Source organism: Callithrix jacchus, chromosome X (assembly GCF_049354715.1).
Source record: "Callithrix jacchus isolate 240 chromosome X, calJac240_pri, whole genome shotgun sequence".
Taxonomy (NCBI): Eukaryota; Metazoa; Chordata; class Mammalia; order Primates; family Cebidae; genus Callithrix; species Callithrix jacchus.
Window position 1 is genome coordinate 13,872,066 of NC_133524.1, and position 20,421 is coordinate 13,892,486.

Genomic DNA, 20,421 nt, shown 5'->3' on the forward strand with positions numbered 1-20,421 from the left:
GGTGGGGACACAGCCAAACCATATCAACTAAGAGGTGACTGAAGCCAGACTTTCTGGTCCTTCATCATTTCTCCACTAAATATATTGCCATAAATCTGTGTTAGAATAACATATCTTCTAGGGAAATTAGTAAAATGGACAAATGGTGTAGAAAAGGAGAATAAAGGGCCGGGCGTAGTGGCTCACGCCTGTAATCCTAGCACTTTGGGAGGCCAAGATGTGTGGATCACCTGAGGTCAGGAGTTCAAGAAAAGGAGAATAAGAGGTATGGAACTGATCTGTAGATTACCACAGGTACAAGAGGATGTTAAATGGGACATTTCCTGACTCAGTTTTGTCCAAAGCCCTAAAGCTGAGCACAATGTTAAGTGTCCGCTGGTTCTAATGAGAGATGTTAGAACATTTACCCAAGCTTACTAAGTGGTGAGTCAAAAACTCCTGCCACTCATGCCCCCTTGCCATTTTTCAGCTTAGGTACAGGAGAAGGCAAGAGTGAAAGAGGGTTGTTACGGTTCTGGAAGCCTCCTTGCCATCCCCACTCCAAGGCAAGTGAGGGGGACTTTGAGAGAACCACTCAGAGAGATTGACAGGTGCCCTGCCCTGAAAGGGTACAGTTGGCCCTGTTGTAGAATGGTGTCTGACTCTCAAAAAAAAAATAAATAAATAAAAGTTAGGTGAGAAGCTAGCTAGAACTACCTAGGACTGACTGTGAAGATGACAAGACAGCTGTAGAGGCAACAGCCCTGCTTCTGGGGCTGGGTGTGGAGCACAGCTGCTGGGTTGTCCCCATGGGCTAAGTGCACATCAAGCAAGCAGCTGGGCCTAGCCTGTCTTGGAAGGACCCTGACCAGGAGGTCTCCTTGCGGGTGAGGTAACCTGACAGAAAATATTTGTGTGGGATGTGCCACCAAAAGCAGGAGCTGGCGGTCAACCAGAGGGTGCAGCATCTGAACCATGGAATGGGTGAGAAGGGGCCACCAGCAAAGGGAGGGCCCCCAGAAAAATCTCCAAAGGGGGCCCCTCCAAAGAGCAAAAGAGGTATTATGTTGGTGCAAAAGTAATTGCGGGTCTTGCCATTAATTTTTAAAAAAAAGTTTATGGCAAAAGCTGCAATTACTTTTGCACCAATCTAATAGCATTTGAACATCAGTATGCAGAGGGCTTTGATACCAACATTGCTGATGGTATTCGTTTCCTGTGGCAGACAACAAATGACCACAAACTGGGTGACATGGAACAATGGAAATTTATTCTATCACCGCCCTAGAGACAGAAGTCTGACATCAAGGGGTCAGCGGGACCACGCTCCCTCCAAAAGCTGTAGGGGAGCATCTTTCCTTGCTCCCTCTAGCTCCTGGTGGCTCCAGGCATCCCTTGGTTTGTGGCCACATCACTTCAATGTCTGCCTCCATCTTCACGTGGCCTTCCCTGTGTCTGTGTCTTCTCCTCTTCTGTCTCTTATAAAAACATCTGTCACTAGACTTAGGACCTAGGTAATCCAGGATGATCTCATCCCCAAATCCATCACTTAATGACATTGATAAAGACCTTTTTTTCCCAAATAAAGTCACATTCACATGTTCCAGGGTTAGGAAGTAGGACTATCTATCAATTTCAGGGGGCCACCATTCAATCACAATACTAATCAAATAAGATCTCTATACCCCTCTTTCCTCCTACTGTCCTGACCCTGGAGAGACCAGAAAATAGCAGTGGGGATAGGGGAAAGGATAGAATAAGGAGAGTAAAGACACAGACTCACCTGCCTTTACTTTTGCTGGTCCACAGAGTTGTAGATCACACCTGAGTCGGGGGAAGGTCAGAGCTCTGAATGGAATGAGTGACTGAAGTTTTGATATTAGATTAGACTAGACTTCTTAACACCTTAAAAATCAGACTGTTTCTTTATACCTGAAAGTGACTGAAAAAACTACAGGATTTGCTCAAGCTTCAAGCTCCAAGCTCCAACCCTGGGACCTCCAGCAAGGGGCCAGGCAGACAGCCAACAGAGATTGTTGCAATGTAATGGTGAGGAAAAAAAGTTAAGTTTCTTCCTGTTTACACTGTAGAGAGTGCAGCCTGTTCAATAAGATTTATAGGTGGCTCATTTTGTTCCTGTGATAGAAAAAATATTATCACAATAGCCTTTTGGAACTAAAGTCTCTTGAGTTATATCCAGGACGAATCTGCAGTGTTCCAGTGGTTTTTAGAAACGAATGTACTTTTGGGAGGCCAAGGAGGGTAGATTACTTAAGATCAGGAGTTTCAGACCAGCCTAACCAATATGGTGAAATCCCATCTCTACTAAAAATACAAAAATTAGCTGGGCGTGGTGGCACACGCCTGTAGTCCCAGCTATTCAGGAGGCTGAGGCAGGAAATCGCTTGAACCGGGGAGGCAGAGGTTGCAGTGAGCCAAGATCACACCACTGCACTCCAGCCTGGGTGTCTCAGCAAGACTCCATCTCAACAAACAAACAAACAAAAAACAAATGAACTACAAGAAAAAAGGGCATTTCTTGGCTCTACTGGTCTTAACACTGAAGCCTTAGTCCAAACTACATGCCTTGATAAATTTAGTAATGGGCTCTGAAGACACATTTCTCCAAAGTTACACAAAGGGCCAATAAGTACGTAATGAAAAGCTCAACATCATTAGTCATCAAGGAAATGCAACAATGACAAAAATGCAATGGAAAATGCAGGGAAATGGAAGTCAGATTTTCAAAATCTATGTGATCAATGGATAAGTATAAAGCTGAAAGCTATTTTCTGTTTGTAACAAATCAGAAATACCGAGTTTAGTTTATAATAGCTTAATCTCAGTTATTACACCAATAGCTCTCTTTTTGCACATCCTTAAAAGTCTTTTAGAATCTGGTTACAGGCCTGGACGTGGTGGCTTATGCCTGGAATCCCAGCACTTTGGGAGACCGAGGTGGGCAGACTGCTTGAGTCTAGGAGTTCAAGACCAGTCTGGACAACATGGTAAAGCCCCATCTGTACAAAAACTAAACATATTAGCTGGGCCTGGTGGCTTGTGCCTGTAGTCCCAGCTACTTGGGAGGTTGAAGTGGGAGGATCGCTTGAGCCCAAGAAGTCAAAGCTGTAGTGAGCCATGATGGTGCCACTATACTCCAGCCTGGACAACAGAGTGAGACCCTGCCTCAAAAAATCTGGTTATAAAAGTAAAAGGTTCATTGATAAAACTTGGAAAATGCAGACACTACATGAGGAAAAAAATAAAGTAATCCATAAAACAACTCTGTTACAGCCTATAGTGTTATTGTGGAATAAGACTGTCTAGGATCGAATACTGGCTACTTAATTTCTCTTCACTTTAGGTTCTAACTGTAAATTGTAATGCAATATAATGTGAGAGGGCCACACATACCACTAACAATAAGGGAGGTTAGGCAAAGCTTGTTAGGAAACTTAAAGGCAGAGAAGCAAAACCACACATTCAATCCCCATATTTGCCATCATTGTCCCATAGAGTAGCACACTTGAATCAGGTGCAAGTGGACCCAGGGAAAGTTCACCATCTGAGGGCACATGCCCTGTTCCAATTCATATATATTTATATAGGCACAAGCCACCAGGTCCAGCTAATCTGTGTGGTTTTTGTCCAGATGGGGTTTTACCATGTTGCTCAGACTGGTCTTGAACTCCTAAGCTCAAGCAGTCTGCCTACCTCTGCCTCCCAAAGGAGGTCACACACCAAGGCTGCTACGAGTGAGTTTTCCAATGGGCTAATTCAGACCTGCTAAACCAGCTTCTTGCTAAGGTTCCAAAAAAAGGGGAATGAATCCCTGGTCCCTCTAAGTTTATCTTGCCTCATGTATCAAGGGAGATAGAGTTATTATTTATGTAAGAATGAATGGCTCAGTTTAATTGTCTAAAGAATCAATGCATTTAGTTAACACTTTTTTTTTTGAGATGGTGTCTTGCTCAGTGACCCAGTTAGAGTGTACTGGTACAACCATAGCTCACTGCAGCCTCAACTTCCTGGGCTCAATCTAGCCTCCTACATCTCAGCCTCCTGAACAGCTGGGACCACAGACATGCACCAACATGGCTAGCTAATTTTTTAAAATTATTTTTTGTCTTGCTATGTTGCCTGGGATGGTCTCAACCTCCTGGCCTCATGCAATCCTCCCACCTTGGCCTCCCAAGAGCTGGGATTACAACTGGGAGCCACCACACCTGGCCTAGTTTACACTATTAAGAATATTTTAAATCAGTAGCTCTTGGTGGGTGAAAATTGGGGGTGAAGTTAAAGACAGCATCAGAATAACTTCAGGCAACATTTTTCAGTCTTGGATGCCCACTGGGAACACCCAAAGAGCTATAAAATATACTGACGCCAGTCCTGACCCAAGAGATTCTGGCTTCATTGGCCTGATGTACAGTCTAGTCATTGGGATTTTCAGAAGTTCACCAGGTGATTCTAATATGTAGCAAAGGTTGCAAACCACTGACCTATGAAGGTCTGCCTACAATGGCTAAAATCAAAAGGACTGACAATCCAACTCCTGGTGAGGATGTGAAGCAACTAGAACTCTCAGATATTGATGACTGGAGTGTCAATTGGACCAACCTCTTTGAAAAATTGTTTGGTAGTGTCAGCCAAAACGAATATACACCTATCCTATGGGCCCAGCATTTTATCTCTGGGTATATACTCAAGAGAAATAAGAGCTTCTGTTCACCAAAAGACATGGGTAAAAATGTTCACACCAGCTTTATTTGTAGTAGTCCAAAACTGAACACAACCTAAATGTTTATCAACAGTAAAATGGGTACATTGTGGTAGATGCAAACAATCCTATACTACACAGAATTAAAAGTCACAACATGGGTGAATTCCATAGACATATGGAGTGAAAGGAGCTAGATACAATAATCCATGGAAATACAGGTCAAATAGAGGTTGCCCATGGTAGTGGCTGGTGCAGAATGGTGCCTGTTAGGGGAAATGTTTTCTATCTTGATCTGGGTAATGATTCTCTAAGCATATATCATAATTTTATCAAGCTGTAATTTTAAGATTGGTATGCTTTACTCTATGGTTATTATTCAGTTTAAAAATACAACTCAAGCATTTGTTTACAGCCATTACATATAAAAGGCTATATACCAATGAAGGAATACCAATCAAGGAAGTTCTTATGGAATTTTTAAAAGTGAAGAATTTTTAAGCTGGGGGAAAATATTCTTAAACCAGAAGTGCAGTCTCCCACTATACCTTACTCCCATCCTGCCCAGCTTGGAGAAAGTCTGGCCGATGTGTTTGACAAATGCTCCCCAGGTACTTCTGATATACTTCTCCCACCCCTGGTGGAGAATCACTGGTTTAAGCAATCTGTGGCCCACCAGCTAGGCACTGCCTGACCTGTAGAACTAGCTCTTCTGGGAACCTCTGGGGATTTTCCCTGGAGATATCATGTTCACTGCTTCTCTGTCATTTCACTTGCGTAAGTCTGAGAAATATGTTGCAGAACTTAAACATAAGGCTTCTGTTTCTATAATGTATGCCTTTTTGTTCTATTTTCTAATTTTCTGTAACTCCTGAGATTTCAAGGGAACTGTTCATTATTTAAATCTCATGCCTTATGTACTGTGACTTATAAGAACATCCCCAGTTAAGCCCAGTGTCTAGTCCTGGTGTTTTATCAGGAAATCAACACTAGCCAGCACCTTAGAACCCAGAAAGAGGCAGTTTCTCTGACCTCATTCCATGGAAAACATCTGTAACTGTTCTCTCAGCAATGTGTAACATTAGCCTCTGGAGAAGACCCATAAAGCATTTTGCTTCTCTACCTTGGGAATTTGCAGGAAAGGGCTGTCTGCATGAGCTCAGAATATCTATTAATATATTGCCACTCAGAGACTTAATAAGGATTGAAAAGGGGTTTCTGCTGCACTAAGGGAAATTTGTCAAGAGAATTCCAGAGTTTGAAGAAGCTGAAAGATGATTTTAAAACAAAGGCCTGAAAACTATGCATGATAAATTATCATAGAAGTGAGTACTTTTATAGGCATTCCATTTTCACATTGTTCAAAAGAACCAACTTTTCAGCAACCTCTTTAGAATCCGTTGGCAGCCCTATTGTAGATTCATTCCAGATGAACTCAGCCAGAACTTCCTGCAGCAATAAACATGTTCTATATCTGTGCTATCCAATATGGTACCCACTAGCCACAGGTGTCTATTGAGAACTTGATATTTAGCTAGTGCAACTGAGGAACTGAATTTTAAATTTTATCTAAATAGCCACATGTGGCTACTGTAATAGACAAGGCAGGACTACACAGTAATTATAGCTTGCCTCTTGAAATAATGGTTTTATAATTCACACCAGAGAAAAACCTAGGTTGTTTTTGATTTTAGACTTTTGACTAATTTCTATTTTTTCTTCAGTATAGAGTTCATGAGAAATTGGTTATAATATGCCTCAAAGCTCTAATAACAATTACTGTAGTAACTTCTAGTTTCCAAACTGACTCTTTCAGGTTGAGTCTTTCATAATTTGAGTGTGATTATTTTGACAAATATCAGATATTGTAATAACTGGATGTTACAAATCTGATCACAAAGTATTTTTCCCAGGTAACTGTCTGAAACTAGAGATGGTTGGTCTTGGAGTCAATAGTCCTTTGGATTTTTAAATCAGTGTTTACAAAGTGGAGCAAGAGTACTCATAAAATGAACCAAAAAAGTAACAACGAGAAGAGAAATACCAATAAAGCATGTTAAATTAAATAAGCAGGAGGCTATTGGCCTGAGGCTGATTTTCTACGCAATGAATTGGAATTTACAACAAGAAAAAAAGAATCCCTGACAGCTCTCAGCTGCTCTGCATTCACAGCTGGCCCTCGGTGCTTTGTGGAACATAAATAACTTCACAAGAACACCATCAGACGTGGCCGCTCTCTGACCGGATGGATCAAGACAAAAACAAGACTCTTTTGTAATCATGTGGGAATGCTGAAAAAAAAACATAAACATTGTCCAAACAACAAAAATGACAACACATCTCCTATCCCAGTTAATGATTCACTGGTCTTGTCTCCCTGCCTTTTAGGTAAGATTTATTATGACACTTAATCATACAATCGGCGTGCTTCCTGCCAGCACCCAGTCCAGAGTATTGGAATGGATACGCTGCTTCCCTGAACCTTTTTCCAAATTACCTTAGTGTAAGGAATCAGCAAAGGAGGCTATCACATTCGTTCAACCATCACTGTGCTTTTGGCCCTTTGCAGACAAAGAATGAGAATGTGCACAGGTGAGAAGTCCAGGATGCACATGACCAGTCAATTAACATTTACTATTTTCATATCAACTGATGCATTCTAGGATGGTATAAACACTTTTTGAATTAATTACTGCCTTAAATAGATTCACATTTATGCCTAGAGCTATGTCAACATCTAGCTGAGCACTGTCTTGCCTGTCCTGAGTAGAAGCCAAAAGTATAAGTTGTAAAGTACGTCAACAAACTTTGCTGCTGAAAAACGAAAGTGCGGTTTCTTTCTCTCCGGCCGTGGGAGGGGCCATAGCTCCGCCTCCAGGAAGCCGCGGGAGAGCAGTCCCACGGCCTCCGCCGATCGCTCTACGCAAGCGCCATTTGTCTAGCGCGCAGGCGCCGGATCCCAGGACCACGTGCGCTGGCCTGGAGGCTTGGATTGGCTGAGCCTTCCGGTCCTCCCAGTCCTGGTGATCCGGAAGTTCTCCGTGGACGCGGGGCGGCTGAAGGCTCCGGAACTGCGCCTGCGCTTTTCAGTGAGTCACACTTTGGGTTTGCCAGGGCCTTTGTCCCACAAAAGGACGAGCCTTTGTTCCCAGCGGAAGCCCACCCCGGCTTGCGGCGGCTTTCCGGTGCGCCCTGGGCGGCGTAAGCCCAAAGGTGTTTGCACCCTTGCCCCTTCCTCTCCGACAGCCGAGGTCGCCAGGGTGGGCTAACCCTCGGGACCGTCGCTGCTTGTGTGCTGGGTGCCGGGCCGTCATCCCGAGATGGTTAGCGGCAGGCTTTGCAGGTTGCTTGCCCCCACCCACCGGAACTCGAACCCGGGCTAGACCGGGCGGCTGGGCTGGTCCCTTCCCTCGCTGTACCTTTACTAGGGGTCACCATTAAGGGAAAGGGCCTTAGCGCAGTCCTGAGTGGCTGTTCAGTAACCGCGACACCGCTGCCAACATTTGGCATCATTAGGGCGGGGCTTCCTGTGAAGCTGGGAGCTGTATGTGGGTTAGGACTAGAAAGTTACAATTTCTATTTAGGCTTTAAGGAGATCTAAAGATCTGAACAGATCTAGGTTATTATTGACTTGTTACCAGTTTCTGGGAACATTGTTTCCACAACTTTCCTCTCGTTTTTCTCAGGGTTTAGGCCATTATTGTGCAGATATGTGCACCTTGCTTACTATAATATTAGCTAATCTTTACAAGCTTTTATATGCATCCAATCTGATATTTCGTGCCTGCTCTTCCTGGCACTGTATAAACTTTTTGGTATAGGTATGCATCTAAGCATTATCCATTTTAACATCAGTTCTAGAATTATGGTGTCTAATAATGGTAACCATTAGTTACATAAGGTTCGAGCACTTGAAATCTGGCTAGTCTGAATTGAGATGTGCTGTAAGTGTAAGACAGAGTGAATTTGGAGAGTTAGCATGAAAAAATAATGTAAAATACTTCAATTTGTTCATATTCACATGTTGAAATGACAGTATTCTGGATATACTGGGTTAAATAAAATGTATAATTTCACCTATTTTTGTTTTGTAACGTGACAACTAGAAATTTTTAAATCACATTTGTGGTTTGCATGTCATATTAATGTTGCACAGCACTGATCTAGAAAAGGGTCAGCGAACTGGCCTGCAGCCAAATCGAGCCTGCCCATTTCTGTAAACAAGTCAGCTGGAACAAGATCATGCTCATCCACTGTTATTTTCTGTATCTGCTGTTGCTGCTACAAGAGCAGCAGAGTTGAGTAGTCCAGAGAGATTATATGGCCTACAAGGCCCAAAATATGTACCTTCTGATCTTTAGCAGAAAAAATGTGCTGACCCCCTGCTCTACAACAATGCCTGGTTTGATATTTTTAAGCCTTTTAGGTGTAGACCCACATCCTATTATTCACGCTTACTGTGTGACGGGCATAGTTCAAAGCATTTTATCAAGACTTTCATTTAATTCTTATTAATCATAGGATGTTGGATTTCTCCCATTTCATAGATCAGGAAATTGAGACACAGAATGGTCAAGAAACTTATCCAACTTGGTTAGCACCCCTCACTTCTGGGGGCTGGACCTGCTTGACCTTCCTTATGCAAATATTTTAACCCTTCAAACCCACTTGATGAGCCCACAGTGGTCACCATAGTTTTTTGTTTTTTTAATGAGATTTCTTTGAACTAGAATTTTTTGAATGATTTTTTTTAACTAGAATTGAGATGGGCTTGGTCTCCTGTGGAAGAGGCAGAGGGGCATTGGGCTTAGGTGCAGTGAGTACAAGCAAGCTGGTGTGTAATGAAAAGAAATGAAGCTCACAAGCAGAGAGGAGAGAGAGCATCCTGAATGCTCATCGCTCATTTAACAACGAAAATGTGTTAAGTAGTAGTAAGCACTGGCTGGGTGTTTGCTAGGTGTGTATAGGTAAATAAAACATGTGGATCTTCTCTTGTGGTCTTGTGGGGAAGGCAGGAGAAATGTTTTTTAAATGTGATAAACACCGTGAAGAAAACAACATGCAAATTATTTACTGTTTTTAATAGGTTTTCTCACCTGTAAGATGAAAATAAGCTATTATCTGTATTTCAGGAGTATTGTGAGGATTCAGATGACAGGAGTGTGTATGGTCCGGAGAGTTCCTGAATGTTGCCTTCGACTGTGAGGAGGTAGGTGAGGGAGTGTCAGGAATTGTGTACATTATGACACTTAAAAGATTACAGTTGTCATTTGTAATTTGTAGAGAAGGTTGTCAGCTGCATTGTACACAGTAGGTGTTTTTAATCTTTTCTGACTTAATGGGACTCATCTAGAAAAAGCCGAAGTCAGAGAGTTGTCTGCATTCAGTCCAGGAGCAGGACCAGAGTTGTCTTTGGGACTGATGGCAGCCTAACTGGGAGGTCCTGCTGGGGTGTGGAGGAGGGTTGTGTGCCTGTGAGTGGTTTAAATCAGAGTCACCCTGGAGAGCTGAGCCAATATGCAGGCCCTATCCTCAGAGATTCTAATTCATCCTTTCTGGAGTGAGGCCCTGCCATTGTTTGTTTTTTGTTGTTTAATTTCCCCAGGTGATTCTAATAAGCATTCAGGGTTGAGAACCACCAATGGTGAGAGATAAGCCAGGCTCGGGATGCTGCTTGAGCAAAGGCCCAGAGCTGTGCCCATCAGTGGTTGAGAGTAGTCAAGGGGGAGGCCAGCTAGGGTCCTTTTTGCCACCTGGCCAAAGAGCTTGGGCTCCATCCTGCAAGCAAGGGGGAACCTCTGAAGGGCTTTAAGCAGGAAAATGAGGGAATATCTTGCTGAGGTCTGTACTAGAGGATGATCCCTCTAACAAAGTGCCAGACTCACAATTGGGCCTTGTGAGGGCCAGAGAGAGAATGAAGGCAGTGATGTAGCTGTCCAGATAATGGAGAGCCCAGATACGGTTTGGTACCATCCTGTGTGTGTTTCCCCTAGCAGCCAGTATCTGTCCGTGTTGAAATACCACATGTGTTGTAACTGGCCAGTTTCTTGTCAGTATTCCTTCCACTGGGCTATCAGCTCCTTCAAGGCAGAGACTATCTCTTTAGGCTCAGCATCTAGTACATACTCAACCCCTAATATTTATTGAATGAACTATGTAGAACTAAGCTGGACATACGCCTTGCTTTTTCTTTTTATGGCAATTGTCAGAATTTTAAACCTCCTAGGATAAATTCTTTATGTCTACATTATTGTCCCACAGAGGACTAGAAAGTTTGACTGGATTTCAATGCTGTTAAAAATGTAGAGGGGGTTGGAAAACAATATAGTGGGTCCTCAAAAAATTAAAAACAGAATTACCATATGATCCAGTAATTCCATTTCTGGATGTATACTCAAAATAGTTGAAAACAGGGTCTCAGAGGAAGATTGGTATACCAGTGCTCACAGCAGTGTTATTCACAATAGCCAAAAGGCAGAAGCAACCCAAGCATCCATTGACATTTGAATGGATAAACAAAATGTATATACAGACAATGGGAATATTATTTGGTCTTGAAAAGGAAGGAAGTTCTGACACACGCTACAACATGGATGAACCTTGAGGACATTATGCTAAGTGAAAAAACCAGTCACAAAAAGAGAAATAACTATGATTCCACTCATATGAGGTACCTAGAGTAGTCTCATCCATAGAGACAGAAAGTCGAATGGTGATTTCAGGGGCTGGTGGGAGGGAAGAATGAGGAGTTGTTTAATAGGTGCAGAGCTTCAGTTTCAGAGGATGAAAAGACTGCTGGACATAAGCATCTTGATGGCAGGGACTGTGTCTTTTCAAAAAATCCACTGACTCTGTTTATAGCACTTGATGTTAAATAATCACCACTGAACACAAACAGGTTAAGAACACTGAAGTGATTACAGAGGGAATTCTGCAATCTTCCCAGACACCATCTGACAAGTGACATAAAGCATAATGACCTTTAGTAATTCTACTTCTATGAAATAACTTTAGGGAAATGAGAGATGTGGAGACTGCATATGTAAGAATTTTCTTCAAACTTAGGAGAAACTGGAAGCCCTCAAATAGGAGAATGGTTAAAAACTATCACATACTCCTAGGATGATCCAATAATATAACCATTGAAAAATTCTACTTTTAAAGAATGTTTAATGATATAGAAAAATAGTCATAAAGTTAGGTGAAAAAAATCAAGATTTAAAGCTATATAAAAGATTAAACAGAGTTATATAATCCAGCAGATCCAAGATAAATGAAAACGTATGTCCACGTAAACACTTGTACACAGGCTGGGCATGGTGGCACATGCCTGTAATCCCAGCACTTTGGGAGGCCAACGCGGGTGGATCACCTGAGGTTAGGAGTTCGAGACCAGCCTGGCCAACATGATGAAACCCCATCTCAACTAAAAATACAAAAAGTAGCTGGGTGTGGTGGTGCACACCTGTAATCCCAGGTACTCGGGAGTCTGAGGCATGAGAATCACTTGAACCCAGGAGTCAGAGGTTGCAATTAGCCTCTGTACTCCAGCCTGGGTGACAGAGCGAGACTCCATCTAAAAAAAACCAAAAACCACTTGTACACAAATGTTCATAGCAGTATTATTCATAATAACCAAAAATGGGAAATAATCAAAATGTGCATCAACTGATGAATGGATAAATAAAATGTGATTCATCCACAGAACAGAATATTATTCGGCCATGACAAGGAATGAAGTACTGATACGTGCTACAACGTGGATGAACCTTGAAAGCATTATGCTGAGTGGAAGAAGCGAGATACAAAAGACCACATATTGTTGGTTTTATTTACATCAAATGTCCAGACAGCAAATCTATAGAGACAGAAAAAAGATTAGTTGTTGACTTGTTGGAGTGGGACAGAAGGGTAGTGGGGTAAAAGAGGAGGAGTAGCTGATAACATACAGGGTTTTTCTTGGGGAGTGGTGGCACAAATCTTCTAAAGTTGATTTTTTTATGGTGATGGGTTACACAACTGTGAATATACTAAAAAAACACTGAATTGTACACTTCAGGTGAATTGTATGGCATGTGAATTACATCTGAATAAAGTTGTTATTTAAAAATAGAATCTGATCCAAATTTTATTTAAGAATTACATGTGAAAAGACCAAAGAGATACACAAAATTTTTAAGAGGGGCATTTTCTAAATGGAAAGATTTTAGGTAATTTTCATTTGTTCTTTTACTCTTTTCTGTATTTTGTGTGATTAGCGTGTATTGTTTTCATAATCAGGAAAGTTATTGGTCTAATATGATTTCATGATAAACTGTATACATTTAAGATATCCCTACTGAAAAATGGTGTGAGTGATGGATCAATCACCTTCTACCCACCTTCCCTCTTGAATGAGAATATTGTCTCTTGAGAGTGGCTGTATCACCTGTGGCTTTGCATTCAGATAAGCATTCATAATTTCCTCAGAAATCGATCACTGCATCTCAAACAGGTGCATCTCTCCTCAAACTTTATCCAAAAATATCTGAACAGTTAAGAACCCTTAGATAACCAAGATTCTGAGTTCTGCATTTTTAACCACCAGAGGGAGCTAGACTATAGAAAGCCTCTGGCAGTCATTTTTGTTTTGTTTTAAAGTTGGTTTCACAGAAGGCCATCATTTCAGGATCTTACGTAATTTTCCTAATCTAAACCCATACTTTAAAGATAATTCTTTTTCCCTTTTTAAAATTCCACTTTTAAAGACTGCAAACATTAAAAGAGAGAATTCTTCCTAAGAATCAAAAGCTTAATAAAGAACAGGCAAGACAGCACAGAAAAATAAAAAATATTCACACTCTCTATTGCCAGCATTTCTCTCCAAATTGTCTTCTTCAGATCTTGAAGTCACCCAGTTGCGTCACAGTGATAAAGTTTCAAGCTGTTCAATATACTTGAGCCCTTCCCTACTTGTTGAAAAGTTTCTTAACCAAGAAGAAACATTCAGTGTGCCTGCATTCTGTATGCATTACTACTGAGGAAATCAGGATGGAGGTTTGCTAGGCATTGAGAAAAATGGTTAATAAGAGTTGGGCCTACAGTGCCCGAAAGGAAGTTAAGCAATATTTGACTCAGGTCAGAAGTTTTCAACTGAAGGTCTTTTGAGCTTCAGAGTGATTCTGGAAGGGAATTGTCACAACCCAAAAGCTCTTCATTTCATATGTTCTATGTTCTTTTATTGATCTCTTCATATTTATTTAAACATTTTTATTTGTGATAAAATATGCAAAACATAAAATTTACTGTCTTAAGCCTTTTTTTTTTTTTTTTTTTTGAGATGTCTTGCTCTGTCGCCAGGCTGGAGTGCAGTGGCATGATCTCGGCTCACTGCAGCCACCGCCTCCTGGCTTCAAGAGATTCTCCTGCCTCCGCCTCCTGAGTAGCTGGGACTACAGGTGCATGCCACCACGCCCACCGGATCACAAGGCAGGATCCTCCCAAAGTGCTGGCATTATAGGCGTGAGTGACTGCACCCGGCCTGTCTTAAGCCTTTTCAAGTGTGCAGTTCAGTAATGTTAAGTACATGTATCATTCCAGAGGGAAGGTGGGTAGAAGGTGATTGATCCATCACTCACACCATTTTTGAGTAGGGATATCTTAAATGTATACAGTTTATCATGAAATCATATTAGACCTATAACTTTTCTGATTGTGAAAACAATACATACTCATCACAGAAAATGCAGAAAAGAGTAAAAGAACAAATGAAAATTACCTAAAATCTTTCCATTCAGAAAATGCCCCTCTTAAAAATTTTGTGTATCTCTTCAGTCTTTTCTCATATAATTCTTAAATAAAATTTGGATCAGATTCTATTTTTAAATAACACCTTTATTCAGATGTAATTCACATGCCATACAATTCACCTGAAGTGTACAATTCAGTGTTTTGTAGTATATTCACAGTTGGGTAACCCATCACCACAAATAAGTCAACTTTAGAAAATTTATTTGTCCCACCCCCCTCCAAGAAAAATCCTGTATGTTATCAGCTGCTGCTCCTCCTTCACCCCACTGCTCTTCTGTCCCATTCCACCAAGTCAACAACTAATCTTTTTTTCTGTCTCTATAGATTTGCCTGTTCTGGACATTTCGTGTAAATAAAATCATATAATATATGGTCTTTTGTGTCTGACTTCTGCTCAGCATAATGTTTTCAAGGTTCATCCATGTTGTAACCTGTATCAATACTTCATTCCTTTCCATGGCAGAATAATATTCTGTGGTGTGGATGAATCACATTTTATTTATCCATTCATCAGTTGATGGACATTTCGATTATTTCCCACTTATGGCTATTATGAATAATATTGCTATGAACGTTAGTGTGGAAGTTTTTGTGTGGGCATACGTTTTCATTTCTCTTGGTTCTGCTGGGTCATATGATAACTGTAGTTTCATATATAGTTTCAAATCTTGATTTTTTTCACATAATGACTGTTTTTCTATGTCATGAAATATTATCTAAATACATGATTTTTAAATGGTTACATTATTGTATCATCCTGGGAGTATGCCGTATTTTTAACCATTCTCCTGTTTGAGGGTCTTCCAGTCTCTCCTAAGTTAGAAGAAAATTCTTACATATGCAGTCTCCACTTCTCTCATTTACTTAAATTTATGGAAGTAGGATTACTAAAAGGTCATTGTGTTTTATGTCACTTGTCAGATGGTAATTGGGAAGATTGTATGAATTCTCTCTGTAATCACTTTAGTGTTCTTAGCCTGTGTATGTTCAGTGGTGATTATTTAGTATCAAGTGCTATAAAACAGAGCCCATAGATTTTTGAAAAGACACAGTCCCTGCTGTCAAGATGCATATGTTTACATTTAGACCAGACAGATAAATATAGATCCAAGGACATCATATAGACAGGATTATGTACATTATGTGGAGGGAAAAAATAGACCACTTAGATAAAGTAAATGTTTGCCTGCCTAGGATGAGATTCACACAGACATAATCATTGAGCAACTTTTCACACTTAAAAAGTTTTTTTTAAATTAACGAAACCAAAATGTAGGAACCAGTAAGTCTAAAGTCATAAATCACCTGGATCCTTGAGAATGAACCTTTCCCTTGTTCAGAAGACTCCTAAGGCAGCACAGTGTAGCCTGTTGGCTTTTGGGACCTGCAGATCTAGCTCTGGCTGCTTTTCAACCTGTGCTATCTCACAGTTTCCTTAGATTGCTTGAGACATTAGCAAACCTTTTCTGTCCTGTTTCTTACTCTTTTATATTCAGAAGAATGCCACTTTAAAGATTATGAAATGAGCAAGTAGTTCAGTTATGTAGCTGACTCTGGGGGAAAAACAGTCTAGCACTGTTCAGCCTTGCCATATTGATGCTGACACTGGCATGATTTCATCTCCAGCATGACCACCAGATTCCACCCAAATGGAATGACTAAAAGATTAAAGATAATTGATTTGTAAAATTGGAGCTGGACAAGCTATGGCAGATCCTCCAGCAAGCCTCTAAGCAGATGTTATATAGAGGCTTTGCAATACTGGTTTTTTTGTTTGTTTGTTTGTTTTTTAACTAGTAGGAATTAAACTCTTGAAAGTAAACCATACCACATTAAAGATTCCATTTTCTAGCATGTCACATGCATTTGTATTACATGACTCCTTCATAAAACATTGCCTAGGTAACTGACAAAAAGTGCTTTTTAATATCCAGAAGCTGTAGCCAGCAAAGACAAACTTAAGAAAGCGGAAACCTCTTTTTTGCTTTGCAGTTGTAAAGATGTCTAACAAGAACCAGATAGCTGCCAGAGCCTCCCTTATTGAGCAACTGATGTCTAAAAGGAAATTTGAGGATCTTGGCAACCACCTTACTGAGCTAGAAACAATTTATGTGACTAAGGAGCATCTCCAGGAGACAGATGTGGTCAGAGTTGTGTACAGAGTCCTGACAAACTGCCCCTCTGTGGCTTTGAAAAAGAAAGCCAAGTGTTTGCTATCAAAGTGGAAAGCTGTTTATAAAGAGACTCACTTCAAAGCAAGGGACAGCCCTAAATTACTTCCTGTGAGGGGTAATAAAGAAGAAAATTCAGGACTTTCTCATGACCCAAGTTATGATGAGACACTGGGCATCTGCAGCTCGAATTCTCTATCGTCCCAAGATGTTGCAAAACCCAGTGAAATGATTGTGCCTGAAAATGGAGCCATTCAATTGAAACCTAAGGAAGAGCATTTTGAGGATGGTGACCCTGAATCCACTGGGAAGAGATCAAGTGAGTTGCTGGATCCAACACCCATGAGAACTAAATGCATAGAGCTTCTTTACTCAGCTTTAACTACTTCTTCCACAGATCAACCCAGAGCCGATTTGTGGCAAAACTTTGCAAGAGAAATTGAAGAGCATGTTTTTACCCTTTATTCAAAGAACATCAAAAAATATAAAACTTGCATCAGAAGCAAAGTTGCCAATTTGAAGAACCCCAAAAATTCTCACTTAAAACAAAACTTGTTCTCTGGGACCATGTCTCCACGAGAGTTTGCTGAAATGAGTGTCATGGAGATGGCCAATAAGGAACTGAAGCAGTTGAGAGCCTCCTACACAGAATCTTGTATTCAGGAACATTACCTTCCCCAAGTGATTGATGGCACACAGACAAATAAAATAAAATGCAGACGCTGTGAGAAATACAATTGCAAAGTCACCACAATTGCCAGAGGAACACTTTTCCTTCCCACCTGGGTGCGGAATTCAAACGCAGATGAACAAATGATGACTTATGTAATTTGCAATGAATGTGGGGAGCAGTGGTACCATAGCAACTGGGTGTGCTTGTAACTGTAAATCAGTGTTCTCTTAACAAATAACCCGAGTGATACCTTTTATTTGTGCAACTCTTTTGTGCTTTTAAAAAATCTTATACACACTACTCTCTAAAACAGAAGGAGGAGGAAAGAAAGTCATTAGCTGAAGCTCACATCACCATCCCTAAAAGTTACAGTTTGGGGAGAGGGAGTAGATGACTATTTATGTTGGGCCTTATGGTCATTTAGTACCTTACTGTCCTCAGAGTGTGGTTGAGAGCAGCTCAGCATAAACTGGGAGCCTGTGGAAAATGCATTCCCAGGCCCCACACTATTGAATCCAAATCTACATTTTGGCAGGATCCCCAGATAACCTTCTAGGACAGGATGGTTTGAGAAGTGCTGCTTTAGTAACAGGCTTGTGGCTCTCAGCAGTGGCTGCATATTAAAATCATCTGGGAAGCTTTGAAAACCCACTGGTGCTGAGAACCCACCCGAGAGCAATTCCGTTGGAACCTATGAGATGGGACCCAGGCATCAACATTTCTTTTTTAACTCCTCAAGTTATTTTAAGATGCAGTCAGAGTTGAGAACTACTGAGAAATAGGCTCTCATTTGATCCTTTTTACAGCTCTAAGACAAGAGTGTTAATTCCAGGTATCTCACAAATGAGGAAACAGGTCCACAGAGGTGTGGTGACTTGCCCAGTGACACAACCATAAATAGTCCAATTCAGACAGATCCCAGATTTTCTTCCTCCAGACTCACTGAGACTGGCTCAATATTGACCTCTGAGAAATGTGTTCCTGGAGGTCAGGGACGAAATGACTAACATTGGGTGGCTGGATCTTCTTTTTTTTTTTTTTTTTTTTTTAAGGATTTAAGAGATTTAATGGAAAATTCCTTTAAAAAGTCTTAAAAAATATATCTGCATATCTCTCACAATTACCCTGTGTGATCAAATGAGTTAAGTTTTTTCTATATTCAAGTCTATAATTTTTAAAAATCTAGTTTGCTAAACTCTAATGATTTTTTGAAAAGTTTATTAGGAATATCATCTTTTCTAGTCAGAGTAGCAGTTTAATCAAAATGTCTCTTGTTTCTTTGTACATCTTCATTCTTTTTCCCCTTTTCTCACAGGTCTCCCTTCAACCACAAAAGTCACCCCGAGGCCGGGCACAGTGGCTCACACCTGTAATCCCAGCACTTTGGGAGGCTGAGGCAGGTAGATCAAAAGGTCAGGATTTTGAGACTAGCCTGGCCAATATGGTGAAACCCCGTCTCTACTAAAAATACAAAAATTAGCCAACTGTGGTGATGCACGCCCGTAATCCCAGCTACTTAGGAGGCTGAGGCAAGGCCAATTGTTTGAACCCAGGGGCAGAGGTTGCAGTGAGCTGAGATCATGCCATTGCACTCTGGCCTGGGCAACAAGAGCAAAACTTTGTCTCAAAAAAAAAAAAGTCACCCCGGAACTCATCCCACATCATGTTCTCAAGGGCAAGTGTCCTTGAGATGGACATTAATGGTCATTAATCTGTCAGAGGCAGTCCATTGCCTTAGCCTTTGAATGTAGTAACAGACATTTATCTAATAAATGAAGAGGAAATTACTTCTTTGAGGCCTTTGCAAATAGTGTTTAACCAGTTTATATAATTATTTGAATACAGCAAGCCTTCTATGTGATTATGGCTGATTTTTTTCCTTAAAAAAAATCAGAATGTTCATTGTTTTATAGTTTTAGAAAGTTTACTTTGGCGGTCTCTACAAACCTACACATTTTCACTTTTTCACTTGTTCTTTTCTCAACTCTATTATAAATTTCCTTTGTTGGAGCTCTGAAGGCCTAACTGCATGTACGCTTTACCTGCCTGACAAAATTCTCCAAAACGTGCATAAAACTAAACTACGTTTGTATTTGCAAATGATTTGGAAGAGTTGGCTCAATGCCATCAAGTGTGAAATCTATTTTGATACACTTTCTCCCATGTCTTCCCCCGGCTGCTTTTTGTGAGGCAACATATTTAGTCCTTAACTTGCAAGGTCATCTAGCACTTAAAGTTTCACAAAGTGTCGTTTCATATGACTTGGAATAATCTGAAAAAGCATTCAGTGGTTACAAAACAGAACAGCACATAAAAACCAAATTTGATTAGTCCAAGTCAGCGTTTGTGTTTTGCTTTTGGGGTTTGTGTGTATGTGTGTAGTTTTATTTATATTGGAATTTGGTAAACTAAATGTTCAGACAAATAAATTACTTGAAATGGAAATTTCCTTACTCTCCAAGATACAAAAATCTGCATGGTCTTCCTCATTTCGTTTCATCTTTATTAGTTTTGCAACTCAAGATAGGAAAATAGGAATCTGTATTTTTCTTTTGGTGAATGAGACAGCATTACCTTTTCTGCCTATAGATAATTCTTTCACATCCTATGTCCTTTCCCCTAAAAAAAAGGATTTTCTTCAAAATTGACTGCTGGGTAAAGATTTTTTTTTTTTTTTTTTTTTTTTTTTTTTTAGACAGGTTCTCTGTCATGCAGGCTATAATGAATGGTACCATCTCAGCTCACTGCAGCCTCAACCTCCTGGGCTCATGCGATTTGGCTTTTTTTTAATTTTTGGTTTTATAAAAATTTTTTAGATAGGTTCTCTGTCACCTAGGCTGGAGTGAATGGCGCCATCTCAGCTCACTGCAGCTTCAACCTCCTGGGCTCAATTGATCCTCCAACCTCAGCATCCCCACTCCCTCGAGTAGCTGGGACTGCAGGCACATGCCACCACACCCAGCTAAGTTTTGTATTTTTTGTAGAGACAGGGTTTCGCCATGTTGCCAGGCTGGTCTCAAACTCCTGGGCTCGAGCCATCCTCCCAAAGTATTCCGCCTCCCAAAGTGCTGGGATTACAGGCATGAGTT

At 40.8% G+C, this 20,421-nt stretch overlaps 1 protein-coding gene across 7 annotated transcripts; it reads left to right on the forward strand.

Annotated features, from left to right (window-relative positions):
- The first annotated feature begins 7,715 nt into the window (after nucleotides 1-7,715).
- On the forward strand, nucleotides 7,716-19,803 carry TCEANC (transcription elongation factor A N-terminal and central domain containing). Of its 7 annotated transcripts, none has more exons than XR_008478882.2 (3): nucleotides 7,716-7,788; nucleotides 9,832-9,908; nucleotides 12,405-12,542. XR_008478882.2 is itself a non-coding variant. In XM_008988956.6 (3 exons), exon 3 carries the CDS (start codon nucleotides 16,489-16,491, stop codon nucleotides 17,539-17,541), a length of 1,053 nt encoding a protein of 350 aa, XP_008987204.2. In that variant the 5' UTR covers nucleotides 7,716-7,788; nucleotides 9,832-9,908; nucleotides 16,481-16,488; the 3' UTR covers nucleotides 17,542-19,803. The 7 variants fall into 7 exon arrangements, 4 of the variants coding, with proteins under 4 accessions (XP_008987204.2, XP_078220392.1, XP_078220391.1 ...); XM_008988956.6 differs by lacking the exon at nucleotides 12,405-12,542 and adding an exon at nucleotides 16,481-19,803; XR_008478876.2 differs by having other exon boundaries at nucleotides 7,741-8,042; nucleotides 12,405-12,809.
- Nucleotides 19,804-20,421: the final 618 nt, after the last annotated feature.